This window comes from Tenrec ecaudatus, chromosome 18 (assembly GCF_050624435.1).
Source record: "Tenrec ecaudatus isolate mTenEca1 chromosome 18, mTenEca1.hap1, whole genome shotgun sequence".
Classification (NCBI taxonomy): Eukaryota; Metazoa; Chordata; class Mammalia; order Afrosoricida; family Tenrecidae; genus Tenrec; species Tenrec ecaudatus.
The window spans coordinates 33,722,852-33,745,695 of NC_134547.1; the positions used below are offsets into that span (position 1 = coordinate 33,722,852).

General features: G+C 43.1%; 1 protein-coding gene and 1 non-coding gene across 2 annotated transcripts; both read left to right on the forward strand.

Moving 5' to 3' along the window:
* The first annotated feature begins 1,081 nt into the window (after positions 1 to 1,081).
* On the forward strand, positions 1,082 to 7,879 carry UQCRFS1 (ubiquinol-cytochrome c reductase, Rieske iron-sulfur polypeptide 1). The gene is made up of 2 exons (XM_075536330.1): positions 1,082 to 1,348; positions 6,990 to 7,879. The coding sequence occupies exons 1-2, from the start codon at positions 1,135 to 1,137 to the stop codon at positions 7,598 to 7,600; spliced, it is 825 nt and encodes a 274-aa protein (XP_075392445.1). The 5' UTR covers positions 1,082 to 1,134; the 3' UTR covers positions 7,601 to 7,879.
* Positions 7,880 to 13,550: 5,671 nt separating this feature from the next.
* LOC142432842 (U6 spliceosomal RNA) lies at positions 13,551 to 13,658 on the forward strand. The gene has a single exon (XR_012780945.1). It is a non-coding gene; the product is annotated as a U6 spliceosomal RNA (small nuclear RNA).
* Positions 13,659 to 22,844: the final 9,186 nt, after the last annotated feature.

The window sequence follows — 22,844 nt, forward strand, 5'->3', positions numbered from 1 at the left end:
ACAGAATCAGGAGGTGGACTGCCCTGCTTCACAGCTAGCTCTCCTGTCCTGGGCAAATACTCCATGTGAGCCTGTTTCATCAGTAAAACACTGATAACATTAGCAGTTAAACTGGGTCCCTCATGGTGGACAGATCTCAGCAGAACTTCCCGACAAAGACAGAGGAGGAGGAAAGGGTTGCGGATCTACTCCTGAAAATTAGCATATGGATCATGCTTGAAGATGAACACCCAAGGCTGAACCACACTGGAAACCAAACCTCTGGCCATTGATTCTAACTTAGTGCTGCCCTATAGGACAGAGAAGAGCTGCCCCTGTGGCAGTGATTTGAGTGCCACCCTAGAGCTCACCACCTCAAACTCACTGCCTCCAGTCTATTCCAACTCAGTGGCCCAGAGAGCAGTGCAGAACTCCTGGGTAGGGTTTCTGCAGGTGTAACTCTTCACCAAAACGACCGCTTCACCTTTCTCCCACAGAGCTGCTGGCGGGCTTGAACTCCTGCCAGGCCAAAGAGCTTTACTCACAAAAACCCAAACGACAACAAAATCCCCCAAAAAACACCTGTCATGGTGTCAAGATGGCTCATGGCCACCTTATTGGACGAGAGAGAATTGCTTTGGACTGTAGCTGACTAGGTCCATGATCCCCCCCCCCCGATCGTCATAGCAACAGGGAACAAATATCCGTGTGTAAACGGGTCTAGCCCTATCCAGTTCAATTCCGAATCGTTCAAGGGTCAGCTGTCCGGTGTCATCTCTAGTTGTAGCTCCAAGACGTCTTTCTTGCTCTTCTGTGCCTTCCTGCTTGCTTGACCTCTGCACGTGGGCCTGCGGTCAACAGCCCACGACCCCGCAGGGAACGTCCGTCAGACACCCGTTCGCCCTAATTCTGGACGCACGTCTGAGTAACCACAGAGAAAACCTACCCCTCCTCCGCCCGCCTTCCCCGAGGGCTCAGAGCCCCGCCTCTGACTCGGCGTCGCTCCCGGCTCGCCCCGCCCTGAGAACGTCTCCTCAGCCCGAGCACTGACGTCACGGCGCTCGGTGACGTCACGGCGCGCGCGCCGCCTCGCGCCTGCGCGGTGCGCAGAAGGTCGTCCCTGTGACCGGCCCGGCTGTAGGAAGACCTGTCGCCATGTTGTCGGTCGCCGCCCGCTCGGGCCCTTTCGCGCCCGTCCTGTCGGCCACGTCCCGCGGGGTGGTGGGCGCGCTGCGGCCCCTGGTTCAGGCCTCGGTGCCCGCCACCGCGGAGCCACCGAAGCTGGACTCGAAGCGGCCTTTCCTGTGCCGGGAATCGCTGAGTGGGCAGGCCGCGGGCCGGCCTTTGGTCGCCTCTGTGGGCCTCAATGGTGAGCCGGGCTGCGGGGAGCGACCGGGGACTGTGGGATCGCCGGCTTCTCGCTCCCTCCCGCCCTGGGCCCAGGGAGGCAGCTAGGAGCGGGCCGGGGGAAGGCGGGCTGTTTGCAGTGTTAGCTGTGGCCGAGCTGAGCGACCTTGGACAGACTCCGGCCTGGCCTCACCCGTGCGCGGTCGCCGCTGGCACGGGTGATCGTTGCGACCCTTCAGCCCTGGTGGGATGGCGAGTCTTTCCATCGGGCGAGGCCCCGTAAGCTCCCAGCCTACACTTCGTACTAAGTTGAGGAACTGTGGCGTCTGAGTGCTTCCAGCAGTTAGGTGGCCACTGCTGCTTGCAAGTCGTGTGCCCTTGGGCAGGTGAAGCATGTTTTCCCTCACTGGTGAAACGCTTTTGGTGATTGTATCGCCTTCATAGGGATGTTGTGACACGTGGGGAAGCTATTACAGCGTTTGGGGCACTTAATAAATGCTCACGAAGCAGGTTTACTATTAATACTTGGGAAGATGTCTCCCCTTCACCAGCCCTGAGCACTTCTGAGACCTTGCCTGCCGCCCCCCTGGAACAATTCCCCCACCCAAGCCCCCAAGGTGAGATCCAAAGTCAAGTGTCAACACCGATTTAAGGCACACCATAGTCAACTTCATCCCCAAGAACAGGCATAAGGTGATGATGCTCCCATGTAACATGAGGGGAGGTAGCTACTGGCAGTAGGGCACACTGTGTACCTGGGAGTGAGAGAGCATGGGTTGGTCTCACCTTGTGCTTGTCCCACATATGTTCTTGTACCTTGTCAGCTGTTTCTCTGTAAAAACTGATTGGAAATGTTGGAAACTAGTTTTAAAGGGAGGGTGCCCTTCCAGCCCACCGACAGCCCTCTCCAGGCCTACTTGATCCATCCTGCTCCGCCTTGGTCCCATTTAGAGTTGAGTTGCTGGCCCTCATCCTACATGCTGACCAATTACCCTTGCTCCTTTTTCGTGTCATTCACCTTCCCATCGGTTTTTTTGTAGACATTTTAAAAATCCCTTCTGCCTTTTATAGCACATACGATTTTCCACTCTGTATTGCATTTACTGCCGAGTCCTTTTAACTCGAGGGCATGGAGAATGGATGCTTTATTTTTCTGTCTCCCCCAACCCCTGATTGCTAGGGAACATCAGTACTGTTTGAAGATATTATTGTCCCAGGGTAGAGGATCCCTGGTGGTGTAGTGGTTATGAGTTGGGCTGTTAACTGCAAAGTCAGCAGTTCAAAACCACCAGCCGCTCTGAGGGAAACAGATGGGCTCTCTACTCTTGTAAAGAGTTATAGTCTTGGAAACTCACAGGGGTAGTTGTCCCCTGTACTATAGGGCCTCTATGAGTCTGCATAGACTTTGATGGCAGTGAGTTTGGTTTGGTCCTGCCCCAGGGCAGGGTTCAAATAATCTATTACACACCAAGCCTACTTTTGGAACCTGTGGGTGAGATACAGTAGAGATGGAGAAAAAAATCAGTGGAGGTAAAACACATCTTTGGGATTTGTCAGGTGGTTAAAATTGGGAAGTTGGATGACTTACAGAAATACTTTTCCAAGAACAGCAAAAAACAACTTTAAAACATTCTTGGTAACAACAGCTAAGCACTTGGCTGCTAACGAAAAGGTTTGGAATTGAAGTCCATCTAGCAGCTCCCCTGGAGAAAACCCTAGAGCCGCTGCGGAGAAGATGATAACCTCACAAACCCTAGTGGCCGTTCTCACGTGGGGTTACTATTAGCTGAAAACTGGCTCAGTGAAACCTAGCAAGATACCAGACTCTTCCACTAGTAGTTCATCACATTAAAAATCTGCCTCGATGGTTTTTGGCAAGATGTGTATAATGCTAGAAATGGGGCCTAAAAGACTGAATCAAAGTTCCTTGAGTTGGGGGTTGTTGAGGGCAGTGCTATATGAGGGAGTTTCAGAAAGTTCTTGGAAAAACGGAATTTTTGATAAAAGAATTTTTGAAACCCCCTCAAATTCTGGTAGCAGGCTTTGGGAATTCACAGAAAAGGTGTGAATTGAGGGTGTAATCTTTTTGATTGATCGTTTTTAAGATCATTTTATTAGACGCTCTTACAGCTGGATCCACACATCAATTGTATCAAGCATATTTTTACACAAATTGTCCTCATTTTCTAAACATTTACTTTCTATTTGAGTACTTGATGTCAGCTCTTCCTTTTTCCCTCCTTCCCCCACCCTCCCACCCATGTGAACCCTTGATAAATTATAAATAATATTTTCATATCTTACACCCACTGCTGTCTCCCTTCACCCACATGTCTGTCGTTTGTTCCTCTCAGGCGGGTGGTGATGGTTGGGTGTCAGTCAACCGTTTACTAAGTTTTACCATCATTTATTAATGCTTCTGACTTGTATACAATTACTTATTTTGAGAACCATGTAAAAAAGCATTTGAAATGCATTATGTAAATAACAGTTTCTATAAGTGAAAGATCATTAGTGTTCCCTTTTCTAGAGAGGAAAATTTACCAACTCCCTAAAACAAACACTTTGCAAAGAAATTTGCTTCCTGAAACATGCTTAAAAGTGGTACCAGTAAGTTAATTGACAGACATTTAAAAATATAGGAGAAAGGGATTTTATTTATTCCCCTCAACAATTTATTGCCATTTAATTCACATACTAACCAATTCAATAGTTCAGTCACATCAAGAAGTGTACAGTCATCACTATCAGTTTTAGAACATTTTCTTCATTCTTATATTTATCATTATTTCCTCATTTCTCCCCAATTTCTCCTGCCATACCCCAAAAGAACCATTATTCCTCTTACTATTTATAGATTTATCTATCCTTGATGTCATGTACAGAAAAAAAAATTAAAACAAAAAAATTACAGTGAAACAAACCTCAATGGAAAAGAAAACAAAATATTAAAAACTAGAATAAATTTAAATGGATCATGAAGGTGCTAAATCAATCTGAGTGCACTTGGAAGAATCTCATTTCCAATGCAGTCTGCATGTTAGTAAGGCTATTTACATCCCTGGTCCATGGTCACAGGGGATTCCCCAGTGGCTTAATCTACATGTATTTCCCTTTAATTTTTTAAAAATTGAAACAGCTTTAAAATGGGTCAAAAGGAAGATCAAATGCCATAATCGATGGTACAACGCTCTTTGTCTTGATCATGGTTATTCCCATCCCTTAACTGATCGGAGGGCTCTCACCAGCAGCTATATTCATGAATACACCCTTCAAATGGACGTTGCACTTTCGCTGTTATCCATTACCTGCAAACCAGGTGTTCACAATTTCAGCTCTGATGTTATTCCCTCCTTTAGATTTGGATTATATTGTTTACAGTCCTTGGATTACACAGAGTAGTGTGCTTCTTCCATACGACTTGGTTGCAGCTTAACTTAGATGCCAGCTTGTTTGAAAACTAGCCTTTTAAGATCACAGAGTATGATAGCCAGGCACCATCTACTTTCTTCACACATTGCTGTAGCACCCATTATCTCAATGAGCTTTTCATGAGGTTGAACATTAAGCAGGTCCATGCTATAAAAATTAACTGTGCTTAAATAGGATCTAGGATTCAGCACAAATTCAAAATTTATTCATGCGTCTATGGTTTATATATGCCTCTGTTCAGTAACACCTACCCCCCACTCCCGCACACACACATACACACACACACCGGGGGCATTACTTCCACTGCTATAAAGTCAGTGCCGGCTTATAGTGACCCTATTGGGCAGGGTAGGGCTGCATCTGTTAGTTTCTGAGCCTACAAATCTTCACGAGTAGAAAGCCTCCCTTTCTCTGGAGCTGGCTGGTCGTTTGGGACTGCTAACTCTACATTTAGCAGCCCAGTGGGTCATTAGTTTAGCCAATGGTATAGAACTTAAAACTATTGAGAAAAGGAAATTTTATGACTATAGGTCTCCTAGGAACCATAGTATGTGAATTGTTGACTTGTACAGATTAACTTTTAAGTGACTGGACACTATTTACAGAACCAATGGGGTTGATGATAGAGTATATTTTCTAATATTCCTTCACAACAGAAGACCTTGTGTACCAGATTAACAGCTATCATAATGAAGCGAGGAGAGCATTAAACTAGGAAGTATGTGGTAGTTCCGGGGCACCCTCAAGGCACAAAATTCAGACCGAAACCCCTTGCCCACCAGTTCTATGCCCTTGGACAAGTAATTACCTCTTCACACACTAGGGATTTTCAGCCTTGTGTCCAAAGGGAACAGGTGAGTTTTTGGTAGAAAAGGTCACTTAAAAGGAGGGGAAGGGGAAGGTGGGGGAGAAAAGGGGAATCAATCACAATTATCTACATATAACCTCTTCCCTGGGGGACAGACAACAGAAAATTATATGAAAGGAGACACTGGACAGTGTAAGACATGAAAAAAATGATTTATAAATTATCAAGGGTTCATAAGGGGGAGGGGAGGGGAAAAATGAGATGATACCAAGTGCTCAAGTAGAGTGTTTTGACTGATGATGGCAACAAATGTGCTTGACACATGGTTGTATGTATGGATTGTGATAAGAATTGTACAAGTCCCCAATAAAATGATTTTTAATAGACCATATAAGGGGATTTCTGGAAGCTTGTGGAAGGAGATAAAGAATAATGGAATTTTCCCATAGCATTTTTGAGTCTACTTGTGTCTATTGATTCATTGTGTGTTTTACGCAAGTGGTTGCATGTTGTATGACCTGCTCCATGGAGGGACTGCTGTTAAATAGCAAGCCAGTGCTCCTGCCCTTATAGAAATGATCACCTTTCATTGAGGAGGGCTGCAGATTAAAAAGCTTCCTGCTCATTCCCTTATTAAATTGAAAGAATTCAGCAGACTTCTCTGATAATGATGGCCGCCTGCTTTGATAAAGTCGTTCTTGAAAGGGATACTTACGTACCAGAGTAGTTTTGCAGCGTATAGTCAGTGTTTTCTTGCAATGGTTCTTAGCAGCGTTGTACGAGAGCATGTAGGTAGGGGTTTAAGTTTAAATATTTGCCTCATGACAATTTCACATCGACCTGCAGTGAGGACTAGATAGGAATGCTTTAAAGGAGCCCTGGTGGCACAGTGATTAAATGCTGGCTGCTAACCCCTGGCCATCTGCTCTGCAGGGGTAAAGACCTGGCCATCTGCGCCCTTGCAGATTTCAGCTTCGGCCCTGGGGGAGTTCTACTCTGCCCCGGAGGGACACCGTGAGTCAAGTTTGACTTGATGGCACACCACAACAGATGAGGTTTAGGGTCCCTTCCAATGTCTTGGTAGGCAGTGTTCAGAAATGGAAATATTGCTGTTTACAGTGCTATTGAACTTTTTGCACCACACTTTTTGAAGAGTTCTGCATCAGCAGTGTTATAGGAGGATCTCAATGCACAGATACGATTCTGTGCTTTCATACCAATGATAGGTAGTGGCCGACTTAACTTCATTTTGAATATTTTATGTGCTGGCACTGCCAATTTGGCAATTTCTGAGAACAGCGAGTACCTTCTCTGGCATTTTGAGTTTGACTTTTGCTTGTAAGTCTGTAAGTGCGTTTTCCAGTAAATGTATTCCTTTCGGGGTGCTCATCTGATTGTGTCTTTTAACCTTTGTGTCTTGCAGTTCCTGCTTGTGTTCGTTACTCCCATACAGACGTCAAAGTGCCCGACTTCTCCGACTATCGCCGGGCTGATGTGTTAGATAGTACCAAGTCCTCAAAAGAGAGCAGCGAGGCCAGAAAAGGGTTCTCCTATTTGGTCACTGCAGCCACCACCGTTGCTGTCACATACGCTGCCAAGAATGTCGTCACCCAGTTTGTTTCCAGCATGAGTGCTTCAGCCGATGTGTTGGCCATGTCGAAAATTGAAATCAAGTTATCTGATATTCCAGAAGGCAAGAACATGGCCTTCAAATGGAGAGGCAAACCTTTGTTTGTGCGTCATAGAACCAAGAAGGAAATTGAACAGGAAGCTGCAGTTGAAGTGTCCCAGTTGAGGGATCCGCAGCATGATTTAGAACGAGTGAAGAAACCAGAGTGGGTTATCCTGATAGGCGTCTGCACTCATCTTGGTTGTGTACCCATCGCAAACGCAGGAGATTTTGGTGGCTATTACTGCCCTTGCCATGGGTCACACTATGATGCATCGGGCAGAATCAGGAAAGGGCCTGCCCCGCTCAACCTGGAAGTTCCTTCGTACGAGTTCACGGGTGAAGATATGGTGGTGGTTGGTTAGAGACTTGGATTCATGTCATAAGTGTTTTGAAGTCTTCATGTCGCTGTAGCAGAGTTATTTGAGAGCAAGCCTTCTGTCCTTCAAGTTGGTTAATTAAAATGCTTAAGAATTGTTAATAATGTATTTGCAAACACTGAAGTAAATTGAATATAATGTTGAATACTTTAAAGTATTCACCTAATAAAACCATTTTTGAGCATTGTTAAGTGCAGCCATGGACTTGAAAGGTATCTTACCTTTGATAGTTAATTAAAAATTACAGACTTGGTGTACAAGGCATTTGTGTTAAATCTATAATTGGCTTTCTCGTTCTTTGTCTAGCTGTTTGGTTCCTTTTGTTGTTTCAGGGTCAAAAATCCTACATCTGTACCTGTTAGAATGAGATCAAATGGAGTGGTTAGTCTCAGGCACTTCTGAGAGGTCCCAAGTTTCCCTTTTCACATGCCTGGTCATCTGTTCCTTTGCCCTGAAAACTTCTGACAGGTGTTTCTTCCTCCTGTGTGACTGCAAAGGTAATTAGTTAAACATAATCTATGGGGAAGAATTTGCAGTGAGGCATTTGCAGCTCACCTAGCTAACTTCTTGTCTTTGTGACAAGCCAGAGCATTTTAATCCACAAGGAGGTTGACAGTGGCTGCAACAGAGCAGTGGGTGGGTAATTGGAACCTGGTGAATTTGGTAAGGGTTGGACTGCTCACCATAAAGTTCATGGTCAAAGAGACCAGCTGCTCGTTAGGAGAAAGGTTAGGTTAGCTGCTCTGTAAAGATTTACAGCCTCAACTCCTATATAAGGTTGCCGTGAGTTGGAATTGACTTTAAATTGGAAGTTTCATTTCCTTCATTCGGACTTAGGGTACTCCTGTCCCCAGAGCTCTGAATCCATCCTATTAAGAGACCAGTGAGTCAGATAAACTTAGATCCGGATTATTTTGTTTCTGTAATTTGATTTTGAGGCGTTTTTTCCAATTGAATTTGCTGTCTTAAAACCAGGACACTTAATGTTTATACAGCGTGAATGAGTATAACAGCTAATTAGTCTACACAAAGCAGTACAGAGGGTTCAGTTCATTTCAGTGGAACAGGTAATACACTGGAAGTCCTTCAACTCACAGGCTGCAGGGTCCAAAGTCAAGGAGGCAGTGGAGTCCTCCCTCAGGCAAGGCAAGTAGTCTACCTGTAGGCAGCAGACAGCAGGATGGGTTACTAACAGGCCTTTGCTCAGGAGCTTAGTGAAACAGGCCCAGATGGTACATTGAAAGTAAGCAATGCAAGGTGACAGGAACCATCAAGTTCAAGCAACATGATGCTTGGTTTGGCCCACAGGGACTGTAGCTCACTGGTTGGGGCAGACAACTAGTTAAAAGCAGCACTCATCACCAGCAAGGCAGGCTTTGCAGAGCCATTTATCTCTGCCACCAAACTGTGACCTGATTAATCCCACATGTTCCTATTGGCCAGATTGGTACAATAAACCTGTCACACCCCATACTACTACATTTTCTAATTAAACGGCCAGGGGCCTGTCATTTTACCTCTGGGACATTGGTTTTCTCCTTTATAAAAATAGGATTGTTGGCCTAAAAGCCCTTCCTAGTGTGTACTCCCTGCCACCCCCATTTCCATAATGGAATTGGTTGATTTTAGCTGAGTGTTGACTGCTGCTTTCATGAGCATTGATTATGGATCCAAGTAAGACAAACTCCTTGACAGCTTCAGTCTCTTCTCCACTTGTGATTAATACCTATTGGTTCAGTTGTTAGGATTTTGGTCTTTCATACTGAAGGCTGCCAACCTTGATCTGATCATCAGGTGCTTCAGATCCTCATTTTCCGCACGCAAAGCTGTGTCACTTAGGTACTGCAAGTTGTAAACGCCTTCCCCCAACAGACTCGGGCATAGGAATCATTGTGACGATGATGCACGACTGTGCAGTGTCTCTTGTGCACAGGGTCGCTATGGGTCAGCGCCGGCTCGCTGGCACTTAACAAGTGTCTCGTACTTGCAGTGTATAGTAGTATAATGAGATCTGAGCTCACAGGCAATAGAGTATACCTTTCACAAAAGTACTCAGCTGGGTGAGGGGTGTCCTGGTACTTTAAAGGGTATTTGTGGCCTTTTTATTGTCTCAACTATTACTTGCATTAGAGGAGTGGTAGTGGTACTGGAATAGGAATGCCGACTGTGCACTTGCGGGGATATGGGTGCATGGTTAGTATCCTAAACACTTGTGCTCCTGCCAGAAATGTGAACAGCAGCCTCTTGCCTGCGGAGAAAAGGTCTCACACCCAGAAATGAAACCTCAAAATATTTCTCACTGGCCCATATTTCATGTTGCAAACATCAAAACACCACTGCATTAGTGGCTAGCCGGCAATGGAAGAGCCACATAGGAAATTTGTTGACTCCTGGACTTTTGTCTCACAGGGATTCATGCTGGAATTGCAGTGTTTGGTGGACTGACGTGATGGCTGCTGTTCTATTTCAATATTCCATTTCGTCTCTGAAAGAAGACATTATCCTACAAATGACAGGACAAGCACAATTGGCCTTTTTGGTTATTTTAAAGAAACAGTCTAAATTTTAAGGGAATAACTGTAAAAAGAAGGAAATCTGATTAGCTGACATCAGATCGAGGAACCTCAGTTGCATCAGTAGTTGAAAACTCTTAAGGAGAAAGATGAAGCTTTCTACTCCCATAAACAGTGACAGTCTCAGGAATTCGGGTCAGTTTTGTCCTGTCCTATAGGGTCCCCATGAGTCGGAATTGACTTGACAGTGAAGTTGATTTTTGGTTTGACATCAGTTCATCAATGTACCGTGTTTCACCTAGAAAAAAATCCTGGGACAATCTCGAAACCCATGCTTTAAACAGAGTGGTTATAGAAAATAGCCTCGGAGAATTTGGCTTTATTTATTATAGATAATGTCAAATTTGCTGTGATCTCTCTGAACATACCTCTGTAAAATCTATGTTGGACTCAATCTGAGTGTATAGAGGTCATTTGTCCTTGTTTGATGGTTACAGCTGGAGGTCAAAATGCTTTTAGTACCTTCATTTTTCTAAACAGTAGGAGCGTATTATTGATCTTTATGTCAAAAGTCATTCATCATATTCACGATGTTAAAAATGTCATTTTCTGCTTTTAAAAAAAGGCACTTGAATTCCACAGCATTTATATATTAACCTCAAATAAATGTTGACATAGCTGTCAAGTAAACTAATCGCTAAGTTTATAGGCCCAGATTCTGGGTTCTAATCCTGGCTCTGCCATTTCTTGAATTTATGACTTGTGATGTTATCTATCTCTCTACCTATCTTTCCTCATCTGAACATGATCATGTTAGGAATCAGTGTATCAGCATGTCTCACCTGCTTAAATATGACAATGTCAAAATCCCTTAACATGGAATCTCTTCAAGGTCTTCCGGGCTGCTTCCCATCAGTAAACCCTTTGCTCCAACAACACAGAGCTTGCTTGTTAACCTGCAATGTCTGTGCTGGATTCTGTTTCTCCATGTTGGTCCTACTGCCTTGTTCCTTTTGCTTTTCCGGATTCTGCTTAGGGCCAGTGCCCTGCAAGGAACCCCAACCCTAAATCACAGTCTTAAAAAAAAAATTCCCCAAGTAATCAGGGGCATATCTGTTTTATTGTAAAGTTCAATTTCCTGGTTTGTCTCCCCACAGCAGACTGAAAGGGTGAGGCCCATGCCTAGCACCCCGCCATGGAGGTAGAAGCTGAATGGTTGGGGAAATGAGTGGCTGACTGACATCACTGGAGATGAAACATTTGCAGGGAGAATTTTGTAAATATCAGGTGTGATATTTTAATGAATAGAACAAGCATACAATGTACTTTATGTATTTAATCATCTTTATAGGACACCGGGTCAGAGTAAAGATATTAAAGATACTTGGGTCTTAAATTTAGATTTTCTTCCCAGAAGACAAAATGGGGAATGAATGCAAGATATCAAGAAACAAATTATTTTATTTCCATTTGCTTATTAATGACCTTCTACAATATTGTATACTGGATAGTATAAAACTTTTAACAGCAAAAGGTCTGTCCTTTAGTGTTCCATTTCCAATATTCTAAAATAAAATGGAATAATTTTATTATATCTTCTACCATTTTATCTCTTTTTCATCCACTTTCCATTCTGGCATTCAAGGGGAGCACTTTAAGGAATATATATATATATATTTTATCATGCAGGAGAATTAATTTCTCCTGAGTTAGTAGGAAGAATTGAGAATTGTTTTCTCCTTCAAACATTCAACACTAGTTAGAGGTTGTGAATTGCTTGCCAGGAAGCGAAGGTAAAATGGCTTCTACTCTAGATACTTACAGGCAATCTAAATACACTACAAAAGAATGACCACTCAAGTACTTGTTTTTGCAAATGCTTCTAAAATGAATTGTAATAGATCAGAACTCTCTGGGCTGTAACTCACAAATTAATTTTTGAAGGGTTTCATCAGTATCTGTAATAACTATAAGGATCAACGTCAATTGAAAATCCCAAATTCCGTAAGCTACATGTTATATTTTTGCAGCCATTATCCTAAATTTGGGTCAATTTGAGTACAAAAGCTGGCCTTTGAAACCCTTATCTGATGAGAATATTTGCAAAAGAAATGAAAGTGAATAAATAATAGACTTTTATACATTTTTAAAAAGGCAAACAAAACCTTGGCCCTTTAGTTAAAAAGGGAAAAGAGCAAATCCATTTCACATTGTTTTCCATTTTCTACTTGGATCCGTGGCTAGAATTCCAATTCATGCCTCTTCCTTTAATGAGGGAATGCCTGCTTTCTTAGTTCTCTTACTGAGACGCTTTCTCCTGTGACCCATCTTGGGCCCTTTGGAAACACAAGGCAACTGATCTCAGCTTATAAGTATCACACTGGAAATTCTATTCTTCTTAGTAAAGAATTATGTATTAGATACTTTTAAACATAAACCTCAAATAACGGGTACAGAAAGCATATAAACTGTAAAGTCACATACAAAGGCATAGAGTATTACTTAGTGTTGTAAGAAGTTAAGTCAAAAGTGGCTACTAGGGTCCTGTTCAGAGGAAATGGCATGGGGGCCACATGGGATCTCTGGCTTCAGTTTGGAGAAGGACAGTACAACTACGCATCTCAAGGATGGTTCCCAGGAGGGAGAGGTCAGGCATGTCTCCATTCTCCACCCTTCTTTATAATATTCTGACACCAACTCCTCCTCCCACGGCACCTAATTTCTCTGTTGGGTGTGAGAGTTCATTTCAATGGCCACATACAACTCCCAAACAATACTCAGGATTGTGGTGGTTTATTAGGGAAGTTAACACGTCACGAGTCAAGATCAGGAAGCATTAAGGATACAGTCATTTTGTCTGTAGCAGAACTTCTTAGTCATGGGAGCAGTCATCTCTCTCTCTGGTCCTTAGCCTTTCGATCATGCTGCCCATTGGCCTTTGCCCTGCTTGGACAAGTGTTACAAAGCACCGTTAGTACCGGTAAGTGCCCAAGAGGCACCTCACTGCAAGCCGGCCTCCTGCCAAAGGCACTCAGCTTTCACTCGTTCTGTGGACAAGGAAGCCCAATGTTCTGCCTTATAGTCTCTGTACTGCTTCTCTGCTCTACCACAGGGCCTTGGGTCTATGGCCTCTAACGCCTTCCCCACTTAGGCAGGAGTCTGAGGCATGCCCTCGCAGCTCTTCTTTCTTGATGGTTATGGGAGTCCTCTGTTCCTGCTGTGAGATGGCTTACCTTGATGCCCCGGGGGAGTGACCTAACTGACCAATCCCTGAGTTAAAACTCCTCTACACCTATTTGCATGCTCCTCACCATGCACTTGGCAGGACTTACAAAACTTTAGATAGGAGATCCATACCAAGTAATGTCAATGAGAGTTCACACACGCATGGGTTTATTCAAAATATAAGATGTTTAAACCTGGTGCTTGCTTCGGTGGCACATATGCTGAAATTGGAACGATACAGAGAAGGTTAGCATGGCCCCTGCTTAAAGGATGACCCGCAAATTCATGAAGCGTTCCATATTTTTAAAGACAAAAAGATGTTTAAACATGTCTCTGTTATCAGTGGATGGACGCAGACAAGATCTCTTCGTAATACATCTAGCTTGGGGTGCCTTTAAAATAATAGGTTAATCAAAACTGGTTTCCTAAGGGATCTGTTGGGCCAATTAAATCCAAGACAGAGAAGTCAGCTCAGAAGGTTATAGCCATGATTTGGGGGGATTTCAGAAGGGTAATCCTGACAGATTCACCACCACCCCCATCCCCCGGACATGATAAGGGCTAATTTGAAGAAGTTTTAGGAAAGTTGAAAATGACACTGATGCAAAAAAGGTCAAGAGACTTGTGCTAAAGAATTTTCTTGAAAAAAAAATCACATTAATGCACTTGCTCATTCTTTGAGGGTAGCAGGAGAATTTTACTGGGGCAACCTTACCCCAGCTACCCTAGAGGCCTGGTCTGGCCATTCCGACTTCTTTTTGTTCCACAGTCTCAACACGTACAGGGGCTACAATATGAGGCCCTCGAGGATGCCCCAACTACTGGTTTGATGTGGTAGAAATCAAAGAGCCAAACAGTCCTTGGGATGGAAACACTGCCTGCAGAAGGGTGTAAGACCTACATGGGGGATATGTCAGGAAGCTGTCTCCATCCATCTCCTTGAAGGCCCCCTTTTTGACTGCCCCTCCATTTTACCAAACATGGTGACATCCTCTAGGCACTGTTATCTCCTGACAATATCCCCAAAATCTGTCAGATGAAGTTTTGCTATCTTTGCCTCTACGAAGGCCTCTGGCAGGAAAATTTCCAACATAGACCAGTTTGTCCAGCAGCCCCTGGTACTTTGAATAATCTCTCCCAGTCCATAATTCAGATGCATCGATTCTCCTTTGGTTTTCCTTACTCAGTGTACAACTTCCCCATGCATATGAGGCAGCAATGGAGAATGCCATGGCTTGGGTCAGGCGCACCTTCTTCCTCACACTAACATCCTTGCTTTAGAGTCTAAAGTGATCTTGTGTGGAAGTTTTACCTAATGTAATATGTCTTCTGATCACTTGACTGCTGCTTCTGTGAGCATTGATTGTGGATCCAACAGGACAAAATCCTTGACAACTTCAACGTGTTCTCCATTTACCATGATGTTCCCTCTTGGGGTTCGTTGTGAGGATTTGGGTGCTCTTTACCCTGCTGCCCACACTGCAGGCTGCAATCCTTGACCTCCATCAGCAAGTGTGACGAATATTCCCTTCACTTTCAGTAAGCAAGGTTGTCAAGAAACCTTCTTCCAATCCTGATGCTTCTTTCTTCTTCTTCTGCTAATCCACATAGCAGGAATAAAATAAATGTTTGCCCATTAATTGTGACTATAAAAATAATCAAACATGAATAGAGTCAACAAATAAGGTGTGCAATCTATATTAAAAAAACAAGTCAAGATCTGAGATGGGGTGCTTTTGAACAGTAAGTCTTAATTTCATTAGATGTGAATTTTCCTTAAATTAACATTTATATCTAAATACAGGCATATACATATGTAAATATATTTATATAGGATGACAGGAAATAGATCTATGTGTATATATTTATAGGTTTAGTATTAAGGCAGCAGATGAACATTGGACCTCCACTGAAGTACTTACTCAATGCAAGAGCATTTTGTTCTATCAAATTGGCATTCCATGATGCACACCTTCCCGACATGATAGCTGAAAACAAATGTGTTCATAAGCATAGGTGGTAAGGAAAGCTGATAGTGCCTGGGTATCAAAAGATATAGTGACTGGGGTCTTAAAGGCTTGAAGGTAAACAAGTGGCCATCTAGCTCAGAAGAAACAAAGCCCACATGGACGGAGCACACCAGCCTGTGTGACCACGAGGTGTCAAAGGGATCAGGTATTAAAGAACAAAAATCCATTGTAAATGAGGGTGAGTGCAGAGTGGAGACCCAAAGCCCATCTGTAGGCAACTGAACACCCCCTTACAGAAGGGTCACCAGGAGGAGACGAGCCAGCCAGGGTGCAGTGTAGCAAGGATGAAACATACAACTTTCCTCTAGTTCCTAAATGTTTCCTTCCCACCCACTGTCATGAGCCCAATTCTACCTTTCAAATCTGGCTAGACCAGAGGATGTACATTGGTACAGATAGGAACTAGAAAAACAGGGAATCCAGGATAGATGATCCCTTCAGGACCAGTGGTGAGAGTGGCGATACTTGGAGGGTGGAGGGAAGGTAGGGTAGAAAGGGGGAACTGATTACAAGGATCTACATATGACCTCCTCCTTGGGTGATGGACAACAGAAAAGTGGGTGAAGGGAGACAGTGTAAGATATGAGAAAATAATTTATAAACTATCAAGGTTTCATGAGGAAGGGGAGAGCAGGGAGAGAGGTATAAAAATGAGAAGCTGATATCAAAGGCTCAAGTAGAAAGCAAATGTTTTGACAGTGATGATGGCAACAAATGTACACATGTGCTTGACACAATAGATGTATGTGTGGATTGTCATAAAAATTGTATGAGCCCCCAATAAAATGATGGTTTTAATTAACAAATAATTTTACTGAAATTCTGACTTTCCTATTATTGTTCTGCTTTGTTTTATTTAACATAAAATAGCCATAACGTTTATCTTAAAAATAAATATTCAGCAATGGCAAAGAAAATCGTACTAGTAGAGTGAAGATTTGCCTCAGATATGAGGACTTGTTTTAAAATCATTGTAGTTGAACTGAGATGACACTGGCATGGGGAAAAACATGTCAATGGAACAACATAAATGTTTCAGAATGACATCTCCCGGTTTATGAGAATTTCCTGCCTGGAAGACAAGAGTCACTTGAGTGTAAGGAGTTTAGACCATTCCATGAAGAATGCTGGGCAGACCTACTCTTTACCTGGAAGAAAACAGAGTTGGTTCTTGGCTCTCATCACGCTGCAGGGAATACCTTACAGAGGAATTAAAGACACTTGTAAAAATATCTTAAAAGAAAGTGTGGAGAGTGGCATATGTAAGGGTAGAGGAGACCTTTTAAATTATGACAGGATATTTAAAACCTCTAACAGAAAAGATAGACCTGCTTGTTAAAAAAAATTAAATCTTGTATAGCAAAAGACATTAGCCAAGTCAAATGAAAAGTGTTGGATGCATAAGACTAATGCTAACACAAATGAGAGTAGGATCGTTCATATGCATAATACATAAAGAATTCTATAAGCTGACAAAAGAAGGCCAATGCTCTAGGGAAAGGTGAAGTGCTTTATCTGGATCTATAATGCACAAGGACATCTATGCTCAATTGTGGAGTAAAAAATTGTGAATTAAATGTGCAATTTGGTCTTCTGGTGAAAATAAAGGGACAATATTCTGTTTGTTGTTTGATGTGTTTGCCTGAACAAAGGGGCATCTGTACATGTGTGGAAGAGCATCATTGTACCATTAGCTTGGGTCTTGAGTGAGCATGGGAAGGCTTTTCTCCTCCTTATGCTTTGGGCTACTAAGGTGAGCAGTTCAAACCCACCAGCCACACTCGGAAGAGAGACGAGGCTTTCTATTAGAGTCTCAAACACCTAAAAACCCACAGGGGCAGTTCTGCCCTGTTCTTTAGGGGTGCGATGTCAACATCAACTTGATGTCAGTTGGTCTATTTTCTTTCCAGTTTCCTGACATACATTTTACTGTTATTTTATCTGCTGCAACAATTCTGCTTTGCTTTGTAATTCAAAGAGGTTGAAATTGGCCTGGTGGTCTGGGGAGACATTTTCCCTGACTTATTACTTCACACCCACTGTTCCCTTCTATTGCTTAGTATTGGACGTGACTAACGAGTATTTTCCAGGGGTCAATGTTTATACAGTAGCCATTAAAAATCCCCTTATACATGGAAGTTCTATAATGTGCAGTTCTGGTTACATGTGTTCAATAATCATTGATTTAAATAATTATTTTTCTAGAAAGATTTAAAAAATGACAATGACCACTTATTTACATCCATCATTGACGAATCTTTAACCACAGAGTGCTTTGGTTCATTCACCTGTGAAGGGAAGAAGGATGGAATCTACTTGCAGGAAAGTTACTTTTATTTTGCCACATCATTATAATAATCCGGGTCAGAGATGTCTCTGAAAAGAACGCTGCCATGAAGGCCATGCTCTATGATCTGTGCCACCATGGAAACCAAGGGTGGCCACTGAGCGCTCAACATGGGGCTACTGCCGCTGGAGAATTTAAAGGTTCCTTTGCTTTGGGGTAGTTTAAATAGCCACAGGTGGGCAATGACGACTTCCTTGTTCTAGGACCATGCCCTTCACTAAACCAAAATAAGGCAAAGCCATCCCATCCCCGTGGATAATTGAAAGGGCAAATTTACTTCTTTTAGGTAGGAGTTGGTATATGACACCCTATGTGTATAATGAAAACACTTTGAAAACATGACTAATACTGTTAAATTTTCAATGCAATGCTTCAAACATGCCATGAGGTGCAAGAATGACAAACTATGTCATCATTAGTAAACCTATTTTGACTCATAGGGAACCTATAGGGCAGAGTATAACTGATCCACAGAGGTTCCAAGATTGAAACCTTTATAAGAATTCAGACCGTCACCTCTTTCTCCTTCAAGCTGACTGGTGGGTTCAATGATTGATGCCCTATTGGCTACCAGCCAAGCACGTAACCACCACGGCACCGCCAGTGTTCCTTGCAACAATGATAAGCACCCATAAACCTACCATTTTGAATTTAACCAGTGCTAATAATTTTCCTGCTAGACAATGAATAAGGAGCGAAGAACTGATGTATTTGAATTATTGACTACAAGATGGATTTCCAAAAGAGTAGACAGACCTATCTTTGAGAAAGTATGAGCAGAGTGCTTTTTAGAAGTAAGGATGCTGATGGAACTCAGCTATCAAAAGATATAGCATCTAGGGTCTTCAAGACTTGAAGGGAAACAAGCAGCCATCTAGCTCAGAAGCAAGAAAGTCCACATGGAAGAAGCACACCAGCCTGTGAGATCACAAGGTGTTGAAGGGATCAGCTATCAGGCATCAAAGAATAAAATATGAAATCATTGTGAATGAGAGGGAGTGCAGATTGGGGACCCAAGACCCATGTGTAGGCAACTGGGGCATCCCCTTACATAAGGGTCCTGGGGAAGAGATGAGCCAGTCAGGGTGCAGGGTAGCAATGATGAAACATACAACTTTCCTCTAGTTCTTAAATGCTTCCTCCCCTCCCCATCCCGCCACTATCATGATCCCAATTCTACTGTACAAATCCAGCTAGACCAGAGGATGAACACTGGTAGAGATAGGAACTGGAAACACAGGGAACCCAGGACAGATAATCTCTTCAGGACCAGTGGTGACAGTGGCAATACCGGTAGGGTGGAGGGAAGGTGGGGTAGAAAGGGAGAACTGATTACAAGGATATACATATAACCTCTTCCCTGGGGGATTGACAACAGAGAAGTGGATGAAGGGGGACGTCAGACAGTGTAAGACATGACAAAATAAAAATTATTTATAAAGTATCAAGTATTCATGAGGGACGGGGGTGGGGGAGGAAGGAAAAGATAAGGAGCTGATACCAAGGGCTCAAGCAGAAAGCAAATGTTTGGAGAATGATGATGGAAACAAATGTACAAATGTGCTTGACACAATGGAGCTATGTATGGATTGTGATGAGTTGTATGGGCCCCCAATAAAATGATTTAAAAAAAAGAAGAAGTAAGAATGACCAGGCTTTGTCTTTTGTATTTTGGCCATGTTGTCAAGAGGGACCAGTCCTAGAGAAAGATTTCATCCTGGGAAAAGTAGAGGGTCCATGAAAAGCAGGATGATCCTCCATGAGATGGGTTGACACATTGGCTACAACAATGGGATGAAAGACGTCAGTGATGTAAAGATAGAACAGGACCAGGTCGTGCTTTGTTTGTGTGTGTGTGTGTGGGGGGGGGTGCTGTGACTCATCAGCACTTAGCAGCAATGTGCTAGTCTGGGTTGACTAGTGAAACAAATTCATAGGCACTCCTATGAACATAATAAAGAACTTTATGTAAAAGACTATTTGTATATTAAGAAGACATCCCAGAGCAGTCCAAATGAAGTCCATAAGTTCCATATTAGCCCATATATCTGATAGCAGTCCATAAATTCCTCTGTAGACTCACTCAACCAAACAATGATGCTGAATGCAGGAAGAGCACAGGCCAGTGGGTGGAAAGTCTTGTGGATCCAGAGGTGGTGGAAGCATTTCAGTTCTGGCATGGTGCTCCACATGGCTACTCCAGTTCCAGGGCTCTGACTCCATCATGATAGCTCTATGTGGCTTGTCATCAGGAATACAAAGCAGAGAGTGGATGTGCCCCACCTCCAGGGAGGAAGACAGGAGTTTCCCAAATCCTCCGAAGACCATGCCCACACAGAGGCCTCATTAGTTCTGACCTGATTGACAGACTTGACCCCACCCCTTTGCAAGTTGACAGATTATGTAATTGCCACAAACAGCAACAGCATTGTGCTATTTTTTTTCTAAATAAAACATTGCAAATCCAATTGCACTCTCTTTTGGTATCTTCTTCCTTCTTTTCCACTCTTTCTCCCTTCCAGGAAACTATATAAATTTGGCATGCATCCTTCCTGTCAATTGTATCAGATCATTTCAGAATTTCAAAGGTAGACACTCATTCAGTATAATCACAAGTGTTAATAGTCTCTCTCGGTAGTGTGGTATCCATGTGTGTTTGACAAAAGGAGTCCACTGGCCAGGAATGATTATAAAAATTAGAGAGTCATAGAGAATAGAGTCAACTGTGTTGAGCGGTGATCTGCTGAAGAAGATGATTGTGGATAATGATGGGGAGAATGTATATTTACCAATAGGTAGGACATTGATACAGAGACCTGGTGTTACAGTAGTTATAAGTTCTGGACTGTGAACAGAAAAGTTGGCAGTTTGTACCCACCAGCCTCACTGGAAGAAAGTTGTGGTTGCTCATTTCCATAAAGATTTATTGCCTTGACAGCTCTATGGGGAGGTCCTATCTTGCCCTGAAGATGGTAATAGATTCAATGGCAGTGGGTTTGGTTTGTATGGAATATTGATGGTTTAGTGATAAAATTCTTGAGCCTGGACAAAAGACCTGGGCTTGATTCCTGGCCAATGTCTCTCATGAGCGTTCTCTAACATCTGTCAGTGGCAACTTGCATGTTGCTGGGATGCTGGACATGTTGCGGTGGCACTTTCATGCTCAGACTCAGAAGAAAACCCTAGAGATGTACTTCTCAAGAACCGAAACCACGGATCATATTGGTTTGACCTGTTACGGATCATGGAGTGGCACAGACAGACAGCATTCCATTCTGTTATGTGTGGGGTCACCAGAGGTTGAAGGCTTTAACAAGAATGGGGAAGGGGGTTCAAGTCCAAGTGCACCAATTCCCATATGATGAGGAAGTGGGAAGAACCTCCAAGAGGGTTTCCTAGGGAAGTTTGTTTTGGGAAGTGCTTCTTAAACTTGTGCACCCCAGACTTATCCAGAATGCTGGGAAAACCACCGACACCTGGTTCCCTTCCCAGAGATTAGGGTTTCATTGGTCTTGGATATGGCCTGTGGGTCAGATTTGGTAAAAGACTCCCAGGAGGCCCCTATGTGCAGCTGCCATTGAGAACTGAAGTCTTAGGTCTGCCTTTCAAACTTATTTGATGTTAGAATCACCTCTTGAGCTTGAAACACTAAACCTGGGACCCACCTGCGGGCATTCATAATGTTTAAAGTGATTTAAGTGACAGGGAAGCAACCAGGGCATCAAGGTTTTTTATAGCTCCCCAAATTCTAACTCAAAGCCAAGTATGTGAATCTCTGGCCTAAGGGAAGCCTTGTATTTGGCGGAATGAATTAAATGAGAAGCTCAGTGGATTTAGAGTTCTGTTTCTGGCCCCTCCATGCTGGGCTCTGTCGAAAATTGCAATATAATTGCGCAATAAATGCCACAGAAATAAAACAACAATCTCTGGGGCCCCTTTTTGCCTCAAGTTAATGCCAGTATATCTGATCCAAAATATTTGGAAACACACACAGTTCTCCCAGTGGCTAGTGGAGATCTGTTTGGCTCAAGGGGTTTAGGAGCCAGCCCTTTGATTCCCAGACTTCCCTTGAAGATTACCAGAAAGAGAGGATGACAGGTTGTTTGATGGACACGTGGTAAGATTATAGCGCGGGAAGCGCCAGAGAGCCAGGGAGAAGCGCGTTTTCCCAGGCGTCACAATGGTCACTTCTGAACTCCTGGAGCGGAGGGCAATCCGTGCGGATGCTAGCTGTAAATCACATGATCGAAGGAAAGGGGCGATTTTGTCATTTGCTTTACGTGGATGAAGTCGTGATTCCAAGGAGAGACTGATCATTGTTTCATTGAGTGAGTGAGTAGGAGTGTGGCTCATGGCTCCAATGAGATGGGGAGGCTGGGCAGAACTTCAGAGAAAAAACAGGCCCTTGCCAGGGAGTTAATACTTTCAGAGCAGGGGGTAGGGTTGGGGGTGGGGGTGTGTGTGAGGGAAGCAATAAGGAGGGAGGATTAATAAGAAAGTGAAAAATCCCAACAGTAAAGGCTGCAGATCTGGATCATGGGTTATTTACCTTTGGGCACTATTCTTTCATTTATTGAACTGAGGAGAGGAGCTAGGGAATTGATCTTTGATTGACTTGAGGGAGGGAGAGAGGAAGATCATTGAAGAGCTAATATTTTTCTTTTATTGATAATTAAACTTCCAACTGTTATGGAAGAAGACAGGTTTATAGTGTTGGTGAAGTATAATACATTTCTATATTTCATTTGAAAAATTAGAGAGCGCATTCTGTTTGGACATTATTTTTCTGCTAGAAAAATAATGCACAGTGAAGATAACAGAAAAGTATAAGAAAACAATAAAAACATACAAAATCACTAAAAGCCTAACACAAGATTTCTGTATTTTACTCCAGTAAATTTCCATGCAAATGATTGCACGGGCTTACCTTAATAAAAATGATATTCCTTCATGCAGAGCAATTTAACATCAGAATAGTCTTGAGATACTAGGGGACAGAATGCTTCCTACACAATACACAATTTATGATAGGCATTTCTCACTTTACCATCCATCTCGCGTGACACCACAAAGGCATTTGATTTTAGAGGGAAGAACTTAAGGCAGGAAACACC